The sequence below is a fragment of the Schistocerca americana genome, chromosome 3 (genome assembly GCF_021461395.2).
Source record: "Schistocerca americana isolate TAMUIC-IGC-003095 chromosome 3, iqSchAmer2.1, whole genome shotgun sequence".
Lineage (NCBI taxonomy): Eukaryota > Metazoa > Arthropoda > Insecta > Orthoptera > Acrididae > Schistocerca > Schistocerca americana.
The window spans coordinates 214,551,010-214,562,850 of record NC_060121.1 but is presented as its reverse complement, the minus strand read 5'-3'; the positions used below and the strand labels follow the sequence as shown (position 1 = coordinate 214,562,850).

The following is an 11,841-nucleotide window of genomic DNA, read 5'->3' as shown; positions in this document are numbered from 1 at the left end:
AGTATTTCAAGCTACAGTCCTACATTACCCAATGTATTAGTGGCCACATTCACATGGGTTGGTATGTATCCCTGATAATTTTCAGAGGGTCCTTTGTAAAGTCAGGAATATCTTTTGTCTTGGCCAGTGAATGAAAGATGATTTTGATGTTGCATTTTCCAAGGAACATCGTGATCTTGGCTGAGAATGGCTGCACGTAAGGAAGAAAAGTGAATATCATGTTTCTTTCCTTGTTTTCCCCATTTGCTGCATCTTTTCTTTCTCCTGACAGTGGGATGGGGGTTTGAAGTGTCATTATCTTATAAGTAAGTTACACTCATGTTATGTTGTTGAAGGCCTCTTGAAGGCTCCTTCCAGTGTCACAGAAAAAAGTGTATAGTTCCATTTAATGTGCTGTATGTTATCACTTACTTCTCAATCTGAAATCGGAATCATAGCTGTTTGTTCATTGTCCATTCTTAATCATCCTGTCGTATGTATGTTCAGTGGTCCATGGGTTGGAGTGACTTTAACTTTCTTTCAGTAGCTGCTTGCTGCTACTATGCACAGACCATTTACCCCCCCCCCCCTGCCCCCCCTCCCCTACTTTTGTATATCTTTTTCCTGATGAGGGAATTTTGAAAACTCCAAAAAAATACAGAGTTTCAGTTTGCTTATGTGTGGCGTTCATGCTCCACTTGTTCCTATTTTGATAGCTAATGAGTGGTTGCTCATCTTCTGTAGGAAACAAATGGTTTTTATTGTAACGATTTGATCATTAGCAAAAATTTAAGGTAAATTTTTATTTCGTTCATCATCTATCACTAGACATGTTTCACTTTGTTACACTTAAGCATCTTCAGAGCTGCTGAAATGCAATAAGTATTATAATTTGCTGCAGAAAAGCTAAATATGCCTAGTGATAATACAGAAACAAAGCTGCTCTATATAAACTTATTTTTAACCAAGTCATTGCAAGGAGTGACCTGCAGATAATAATGGTCATACATTACTGAATTTTAGTTCCTTATTTCATTATTATTATTATTATTATTATTATTGTTATTATTCACCATTTTTAAATATATGTAACACGTTGCACGAAAGAAACTTCTTTTGGTGCTTTTGTTATTAGTATTTATTTTAAAAGTAGTAAATTCCTGTAACTTGTCAGGTTTTCCAAGCATTGCAGCTGAAATATTATTTATCTTATGTTGAGGAATGCCACATGTCTCATTGGTACAATGCTTTGATGCTGTTACATTCAATACTTCAATGATACTGCATTGTCATTGTCATATGCTGACATATTTACTGTTGCATTTTCACTAATATAGGTTTTACTCATTTTTAAATAACAGAGTTTCTGTCATAATTTATACAGGCCGGTGTTGTTACTGTATAACCATCAAAAAGCAATATCAAGAATTAATATGGTGTAGTACATCTGTTTTTGTAATGTCATGGTATCTCGCAGTTCTGTGGTATTGTGGTGATCCTAATTGTTATTAAGGTGGATCTTTATACATGTATTATGAAAGCCACACACACACACACACACACACACACACACACACACACACTCTCTCTCTCTCTCTCTCTCTCTCTCTCTCTCCTGTGCCCTACATGGTGCTGGGTGGACACACAATGCTGAGCATCTAGCCAGTGCCATGGAGGGACATAGGTGGTGTGCATGCGTGTTTGTGTACGTACTCAAGATCGCTTTTCAGTGAGTTGTCTCCTTTAATCCAAAACTATTTGCATTCTGCCAGAACTTTCCTATAGATTATACTTAACATTCTGTGCTTTTTCAATTATTTTTCAAAATATTTCTCATGTGTGAGCATAATTATTTGTTTTAGGCTTGTGGGGTTGAGATACTTGCTTCTCAGTCCAAGCCACCGAGTGTACCTGACACAAGTGGAGAAATGTTCAGTGGCCGAAGTTGGCATACGTTTGTTGAAAGTCTGAGGAACCATGGCTATTTTCAGGTATTTTGCCTTCAGTTTTAAAATAGTTCATGCCCTAATTTAGTATCAAATATTTGTTGTGTATAAAAATAACTTTTCCTTGTAGATGAATAACAACTATAAGTGTGCAGGAATTAGAAAATTATTGACCTGAGGGAGATCTACTAGTCTTTTCCATAAGGTGGGAAGAGAGTTTCCAGTCTTACATCTGTCATTGGTATTGCACTGATGGTTAGGTTATCATATCTCCCATGGAGTTACTATAATTGTAAAATCAGACAGTTTAAAATTCAGAATGCAATAACTACAATATGAAAAGTATAGATTGCTACTCACCACATAGAAGAGGTATTTAGTGGCAGACAGGAACATCGAATAAGGATTGATAGGTATTCAGTGTAATATACATTTTTCCAATTAGAAACGTTTCACTTTGTTAAATGTTAACAAAAAATTGAAGAGAAATAAAACAGTAACACCACAAATACTGACAATTGAAAATTATGGTAATGGGCAAAGAAAAACAAACATAATATAATAGCTAGTTACACCACTATGAATGTTATTTTTATTTGAACTATAGGCTTATCTCAGCTATAAAGCCATCATCAGGTTATCTGTAATAGAAAATCTTATAAATTTTGGTACATTTGTTGTAGTACATGTGAGTTACTTATGAATAATATGATTTTATGTACATTTTCTAGTCCTGACTTCCATGCAGTATTGTTGTTTCTGTTGCTGTCTATTTGTTAATGATTATATTTTATGTTAATGTAGCAATAGCAATTAGTTTTGTAGTATGTCTTGACACTTCTTGTAATAGTGGTCAGAATTATATCTTAGTCTGTAGTTGACATTTATTAACAGCATTCATGACAGATGATCACTGATTTTGTGATTTCTGTTGCTGACTATTTCTTTACTGATTATATTCTTTCATTGTTCTTCTACTAGTAACCTGTTGTTTGTTATGTCTTGATGTTTTATTAATAATGGTCAGAAATAAACTTACTTTCCGGTTGAAATTTTATGAGAGCAATTATGTCAGATGATCAGCGATATTGTATGGTTACATCTGCTTATTGACAGTTCTAGCAGCAATGTGATTGGGTTATATTGAATGGATATCTGTGGTGTTGTGTTATTTAAGATAAATTTTGTCTCTGGTTATATTATAGTTTATCCAAGATCTTTGTGGATAATGACAGTAAAAATTTTCGATAAAATGTGTATATTATAGATCAGCTCATGCATCGAGGATTAAATGCGGATAATCTCATCTGTGTAAATATATCTCAGTATATCTCTGTATTCATCTACATGCAACACCAAAAGGACTGATAATGAATATATTGCAGGAAATTGAGATATATTTACACACTTGAAATTATTCACATCTAATTCTTAATGAACAAACCGATCTACAATATAAACACTTTATCAAAAACTTAACTTGCATTATCCACCAAGATCTCGGATAAACCATAATTCAACCAGAGACTAAATTTATCTTAAATAACACAACACCACATATATCCATTCAATATAACCCAATCACATTGCTGGTAGAATTTTCAATAAGCAGATGTAACCATACAATATTGTTGATCATCTAAAATAATTGCTGTCACAAAGTTTCGACTGGGAAGAAAATTTATTTCTGACCATGATTAATGAAATCTCAGAACATAACATACAGTAGATTACAACTAGAATAACAACAAAAGAATGAAATCAGTAAACAAATAGACAGCAACAGAAATAAAGAATCACTGATCATTTCTCACAACTGCTGTCACTAAATGTCAACAGCAGACTAAGATTTATTCCTGACCACTACAGAAAGAAAAGTGTCAGAACATACAACAGAACTGATTACTATTGCTACATTAACATAAAATATAATCAATAGCAAATAGACAGTAACCGAAACAATGATATTGCATAGAATTCAGGACTAGAAAATTTATGTAAAATCATATTATTCATAAATAACACACTTGCACTACAACAAACGTACAAAAATTTATAAGATGTTCCTTTACATATAAGTTAATGATGGCTATGTAGCTGGTACAGGACTATAGTCAAATAAAAGTAATAATCGTAGCAGCATAACTGGGTATATAAGAGTATTATGTCCTTGAAAGACATTTATTATGCAGCAGTCCCAGAAGATTACAAAAACAAACAATAAATGCCAAAGAAATAAGTTGTTACCATTTTATACCTGAATCAAAGTAACAGGGTGGTTGACAGTTGAGCATGGAAGGGGTGAATGTTGCTAGTTGTCTGCACAATGTCACTTCTGTGACAACAGACAGGCATTTCCATTGCAGGTATATTCACATGCAACCCATTTTAATGTGCAGTAATGGGTTTGCTTAGCATGATGGTAAGTCTTATCATTTTCTTGCGCATTTTCTCAGCTAGTAAAGAACATTCTGTTTCATAAAATAAACATGACACACAGAGAAACAATGAAAATGTATCGCAGTTGTTACGTTACGAGCTGCAAGTGCTGTCTGTAGCTGACATGGCAACTGGCACATGAGGTAGCAGAGCAATGTGACAAGAGGGGAACAAAATAGAAGGTGTGACCAGTTGATTGGTTGTTGCTGTGGTAGCGGTTATGTAAACAACTAGCTTTCAGTCGGTTTCCTATTTTGACCGAGCTACAGTCAAATGTACACTGAAAGCAAAGTTTTACATTACTGTACATTATACAAGGTGTTTCAGTATAGACTTAACAGCTTTACCATTGCATATAAATTTTTTGTGACAACTCATAGAGCTGATTCTGGTGTTACTTTTTAGCAAAATACAAGTTTGAAATCAGGAAGTGGCATACCGTCAAGTCTCACTACTGTTTGCAAAAGCTCAGTTTTGTGAGTGGTAACTGAGACTCCCTCGAAATAGTGGAAGGCAGCCATCAGTTGTGAATTATTTTGTGTTAGTTACTTAAACAGTTTCAGAACTCCTGTTTATTGACAGAATGTATAGTTGCGACTCCAAACTGTTGCATGAAAATGCACTTATATAGCAGACTGCAACTGTACTGCACTGTATTGTGCTGTCAGTTCTTCACTCAAACTGTTCATGTTTACTTTCTTGTGAATTCTCATAGTGTATCATTTTTCACAGGGTGCAGTCATGTGACAGTACTGTTGTTTGTGATTTGCTCTTTCCACCCCAGGTGCTACATTTGCACTGCTTATAACAGCCGTATCATTTGCTACCTGTGTGATGCAGCCTTATATATTAGACACTATTTAATTAGTCTTATGGTTAATTTATGACCAGTAAATTAATGAATCAGAGAATTGCATAATTCAGTATATTGCATCATAATTAATGAGAAAACCTTTCCCGTTAGTCAGGAGATTCTAGTGATACAGGCACGAGTCCACCATCAGCTTTTGCCATATCTACATGTCCACACAAAACATGAACAAAATCAAACTCATTAACCGTCTGTGTTAATGCTAACCCAAAAAACAGAAAATGCCGTTTGTCATCAATACATTCCACATCACTCCGTACAGAGCTTTGAAGTTTGCTGTCTGCCTGCATGCTAATATTTGCAACATCAGCAGCGGTATCCATTTGATAGCCACTAGTGGATAAAGGCCTTCTCTAGACCTCACCACATATCACAGTCTACAGCTATTTATTTACATTCACCTTTCTCCTGCATGTTTTCTAACACCATCTACTCACCCTCCATATGAGCATTGTCTCGGTCTTTTCGTATCAGCTGGTATTTGGAATACAACAAAGAATTTCCATTGTCCACCTACTGTCCATTTGCCTAGTTATATGTTCTGCCCATGCCCATTTTATTTTCATTATGGTCATAATTACTATTTAAACAATTATTGTAAAATGTATGTTCTATATTAACTATGCTGCAGTCCAATTCAGATTTTCAACAACATCATTTAATCCAAAAAGTGATAATTGCTAATCAGAAACATTAAAATATATAAAACACCACAGTTGAAATTTGCCTACAAATGCAGGTGAATTACATACATAGTTTAATTCTTAAATTCCATGCACATTTTTGTATTTAAGAGGTGTAATCTCCCATTTCGGTAACTAAAGTGTAGATTTGCATAGTCTGTTGCACAGTCTCATTTCTTTTCATTGGCCTGCTACAGAGCTCAGTAAAGCATCAGCCTGGATTGATAGCATGTCAGGAAAGTTAGTGAGCTATGTATTTACCTTTCTGTGTGGGCTTTTATAGTTATCCATCCTAGTAGTATGGACAGGACATGTGCATGCTACGTGGGACACAAGAAGAGGTGCCTGCAGTTAGCGGTCAGTGGAAGCTTTTGGCCATGGTTAGCAGCCTTCAGGCTATTGTGTCAATGTGTGGTTATGGCGAAGAATTTGGTGTGTTACCTCAGGTGTTGCTTTTTGCGCTTACAGGCTCAGCTGCTGAGGCACCTTGCAGTGTGCCGAGGCAGTGCATCAACCCTCACCGCAGGGTGAGTGGCAGGTGGTAATGTGTTCATGTTGTGTGAGACGGAGACTCAGTGTGGAGACTGGCCGTTCGGACTGCCCATCTGCCCTGTGGGAGGATATGTGGCTGCTCCTTCAGCAGGCACAAAGGGAGGGGGGGGGGGGGGGGGGAGGGGGTGTTACTTGTTGCTAGAGAAATGGAGTGGTGTTGGGAGGCAGAAATTGGATCTTGACAATTTGGAATTCATCAAGAAGGTGATCGTGTAGGACTGGAGAATGGACAGGATCATTGTCCATAACAAGAAAGACATGGAGTGGAGGATTCATCTTCAGCAAATAATTTTTCAGCAAAGAACCAAACACTTCGTTGATCTAACCACAAAAAAGATCACATGTCACCCAAGCCTTCTTATTGGACCTCCACATCACATTTAACCTGCTCTTCTGGAATTTAACTTCTTGAAGGCTCTTGGTGTTTCTGAGTGGTAAACAAGCAGCAATTTAATTTTCAAACTGCCACTTGCATTGGCACATAATAGCAGTGTGAGATGGTCTTCCATTGGCTTGTGACCGGGCAATGCATTCTCCTCTGCTATTGTAAAGGTTCACCTCAGCATCTTTTTCAAGAATAGACCTATCTTGTCACAATTAAAATCCCGTTGCGGCAGATAACCCTCAGAATCTATGAGCGTCTTGAAGTTGCTGACAAAGTTCTATGCTGACTTTGTATTAGAGCTGACAGCTTCACCATGCCTCGAAATGCTGTGGATGCTGGTTCTTCTCTTATATTTCTCAAACCACCCACGGCTTCCCTTAAACACTTCTTTGGTCGCTGATCATCCTGGTGTCTTCTTAACAAAGTTTGCAAAAATCATTCTCACCTTCTCACAAATGAAGTTCTCATTAATAGTGTTGCCTTGCAATTGCTTTTCATTTATCCACATAAGGAACAACCTGTCGACATTGTTCAGAATACAAAACTTTTGTTCAAATACTCTTGTAGCAATATGCTGCGATGTGGACCTGGCCATCAAAATAGTCTGCTAAACTGTTGGTCAGCTGCTCATAAGGGACAGCATGGGGTTTCTACCTCTGGATGCAACTGCTGCACTAAGCAATAAGTGTCGTGACCCACATAGGCAAGAAAAAATGCACGATGCTGGCCAATGTTAATGATTCTGTGGACAAGGAAATGTTGTTCCAAGCGATCTATATAATTACTCCACAGTTCAATAGACTTTTCAAATGGCGGTAACGCGGCAGTTGCAGCCAACGCCGGCACCCCCTGGAGGAACACTAGTCAAAGTCTGTAGACACTGAATCAGAAGTTCAGTTGTGTTTTGCATACGATCCAACAGCTCAAGGATGCGAGCCGATGGCGCATCTAAACCCGGAATACCTTCAGCCATGTCAGCAAACAATGGAGCATTGCAGGAATTCGAACAAACTCTTCGCAAATGCTAAATCTATGGAGCAAGAACCAACTTTTTTTTATTAAGGAAACTACAATAAACCACAAACAGTAACACACTATTCAAAACAAAACAAAAAAACAAAAATGTTCCCTTCTGGGGATCAAGCAATTAACAACTAATCCTATAATCAGAGTTCCCTTCGACTCTATACCCGTACAGCCGTTCCATGTCAAAGTCTGCTGTTAGTTCCCCTGTGGGTCGTGGGGTTAGAATAGGCCTGAGGTATTCCTGCCTGTCATACGAGGCAACTAAAAGGAGTTTCACACATTTCAACCTTTATGTGATGGTCCCCTGTAGGGTTTGACCTCCATTCTTCAAAATTTTCCTGAAGAGCGAGCCAATTGGGGAAAGGTGCCTTACAAGGTGCATCATGTCCATCGTGCATTGAGATCTTTAGCTCACTTTCTTGTCGTTGCATTGCAGTCCTGTTCATTCTCCATCTCTTGGGCAAGGACACCTTCCTGGGTGCATTTCCCACCATGCATTGTGCAGTGTTGATTTGTGTGTTGACGATGACCATGGACTTCTTTGCACCTGTTATCCAGCACGGTAGTCAGTCGGTTGTGGTGGGGCCGCCATGTACTCAGGTCGCCATGTACCCTGTTGGTTGTAGCCCCCTGACCACACAGGGATCGCTCTGCTGATGCCTGCACTGTTAAATCCCATGTATGCCAAGGGGTAAATGCCCATCCCCCTGGGGCATCGGGACTCCTGGCAATGGCCATCCTGCCAAGTGGCCTTTGCTGCAGCTGGGTGGCGCCCATGGGGAGGGCCCATGGTTGGAGTGAGTGGCATCAGGGTGGATGACACGTGATGAAGCGTAGTCCATCATCTCTTGCTGGTGGTGAAACACCAGCAGTCTCTAAGCGATCACAAGCTCAATTCAACGCACAGAAGTACGACCCGAAATTGTTTTTCTCCCTGGCCGCACCATGGGAGGAACGTGAGGCTGAGGATGGCACCGGATCTTATTTGCTCCAGTACCTTGTATGTACGAGAGCAGATGGAGAATCTTTCATGACGATGAAACCTCAATTTTTTGTTGAGCATTTAGAGGACAAGTTCGGGGAGGTGGAGGGCTTGTCCAAAATGAGATCTGGGTCTGTCTTGATCAAAACAGCATCCTCTGCCCAGTCAAGGGAGTTGCTCGCTTGTGACAAGCTGGGGGATGTTTCTGTAACCATCACGTCCCATAAGAGCTTAAATATGATCCAGGGTATCATATTTCACAGTGACCTTCTTTTGCAGTCGGATGATGAGCCGCGCGCCAATTTAGAGCAGCGAGGTGTACATTTCGTCCGGCGTGTCCGCCGGGGTCCGGAGCTCGCCTGACTGCAGGATTCTCCAGAAAGAAAGGAAAATATGGAGCACAGGACCCTGGACAGACTGACTTACACTGAGGCTAAGAGAAAATTTGAACACCTGCATCCTGTGTGTGTGACATCGTCTTACACCGCCGCCACTACAACAGTTCTGGCACCATCAGCTCTGCAAACTCAGGTCACCTTTCAGAGCCAGAAGACTAAACCTGCCCTCTTGATGGTGGGGGTCATTGCCCTCCCTGTTGTTCCTGCACCACCTACTTCTGGAGCAACACCCCCCCTCCCCTCCCCCCCAACACCACCCCCCCAACCATCGTGGACGTCCATCCCCACTTCTAAGCTGGAGAAGCATAAGTCTTCTTCAGCTTCTCTCACTAGGAAGGGATCCCGTGGGTCACTCCTGTCCCAGGTTTCTTCTAGTGGGAAAGAAGACACCCACCAGTGGCTGAAGAGCCCAAAAGCATCTGGTCGTAGGGCTTCACACTCATCCTCAGTCCTGGAGACTGAGCCAGTGAAGTCCTCCCAGCCAGGTAAACCCAAGGAGCAGTGACAAGAGTATCCAAAAAGAAAACCCCTAAGATCAATGATACTGCGGTGGCACCCACACCACCGCTAACTACAAGCTCTGTGGCTGAGGATGGGGTGGAGATTTTGGCGTCCGCTGAGGACCTATATCTCACCAGACACTCAGATACAATGGATATAGACTGCTCAGGCAATAAATCGGTGGCAGCAGGTGACTCTGAGACATAAACTGCCTCATTGAATGTTTCATGCCTTCCCAGTCTCACGATGTCATCCTCCAGTGGAATTGCCGCGATTTTTTCCACCGCTTGGCTGAGCTACGGCAACTGTTAAGCTTTACACCTGCTTTCTGCATTGCCCCCCAGGAAACCTGGTTCCTGGCAATGCAGACCCCTGTCCTCTGTGGCTATAAGGGCTACTGCAGGAACCGTAGCAACTATAATCGAGTGTCAAGTGGAGTTTTCATTTATGTCCTAAACTCAGTCTGTAGTGAACCTATGCCCCTTCAAACCCCTCTTGAAGCTGTGCCTGTCAGGATAAGGACAACGCGGGAAATAACTGTCTGCAATGTATATCTTCCTCCAGATGGTGCAGTATACCTGAATGTATTAACTGGACTGATTGACCAACTCCCTAAACCTTTCCTACTTCTGGGAGATTTTAATGCCCATAACCCCTTGTGGGGTGGTACCATGCTTACTGGCCAAGGCAGAGATGTTGAAACTTTACTGTCGCAATTCGACCTCTGCCTCTTAAATACTGGGACCGCCACACATTTCAGTGTTGCTCTTGGTAGTTACTCGGCCATTGATTTATCAATTTGCAGCCCAGGACTTCTCCCTCTATCCACTGGAGAGCACATGATGACCTGTGTGGTAGTGACCACTTCCCCATCTTCCTGTCACTGCCCTGGGGTCAGGCCCATAGATGCCTGCCCAGATGGGCTTTAAACAAGGCGGACTGGGAAACTTTCACCTCTGCTGTCGCTGTTGAATTACCCCCACATGGTAACATCTGTTTGATGGTTGAGTAGTAACTACAACAATCGTTTCTGTGGCAAAAAACACGATCCCTCGCTCTTTAGGGTGCCCCCGGCGAAAGGCAGTCCCTTGGTGGTCTCTGGAAGTCGCTGAAGTAATTAAGGAGCGTCGGAGAGCTATACAGTGGCATAAGCGGCAACCCTTCCCTGGAGCACCTCATAGCCTTTAAACAGCTCCGTGCCCGTGTTCGCTACCTTATCAAACAACGGAAGAAGGAGTGTTGGGAGAGATATGTCTCCACCATTGGGTGCCACACGTCACCTTCCCAAGTCTGGGCAAAGATCAAACGTCTTTTCGGGTACCAGGTGCCCAACAGTTGTCCCTGGTGTTACCATAAATGACGATTTATGCACTGACGCAAACACGACCGCCGAGCACTTTGCTCAAGCCTCTACATCGGAGAATTACCCCCCAGTCTTTCACACACTCAAACAGCGGCTGGAAGGGAACGTCCTCTCATTCACTACAGTGAATCCTACTGCAGCGAATCCTATAACGCCCCATTTACAGATTGGGAGCTCCTCAGTGCCCTTGCACATTGCCCCGACACAGCTCCTGGGCGAGATCGGACCCACAGTCAGATCATTAAACATCTCTCATCTGACTACAAGCGACATCTCCTCATCATCTTCAATCGAATCTCGTGTGATGGCATCTTTCCATCACAATGACGGGAGAGCACCATCATTCCTGTGCTCAAACCCAGTAAAAATCCACTTGATGTGTATAGCTATCGGCCCATCAGCCTCACCAACATTCTTTGTAGGCTGCTGGAATGTATGGTATGTTGGCGGTTGGATTGGGTTCTGTAGTCACGTGGCTTGCTGACTCCACGTCTGGGCGGCTTCCGCCAGGGTCGCTCTACCACTGATAATCTTGTGTCCATCGAGATGGCAACACCTGATTGCCGTGTTTTTTGACTTACGTAAAGTATACGACACGACTTGGCGACATCATATCCTTGCCACATTGTATGAGTGGGGTCTCTGGGGACCACTCCCGATTTTTGTCCGAAACTTCCTGTCGCTCTGTACTTTCCGTATCCAAGTCAGTGACTCCC

General features: G+C 41.4%; 1 protein-coding gene across 1 annotated transcript in view; it reads left to right on the top strand.

Moving 5' to 3' along the window:
* The window catches only part of LOC124607435 (protein ecdysoneless), a 94,325-nt gene that overhangs the window by 46,633 nt on the left and 35,851 nt on the right, over positions 1-11,841 (top strand). Inside the window, exon 7 of the mRNA XM_047139764.1 lies at positions 1,842-1,970. Coding sequence (XP_046995720.1) covers positions 1,842-1,970 — 129 coding nt within the window. The remainder of the gene's footprint in view (positions 1-1,841; positions 1,971-11,841) is intronic.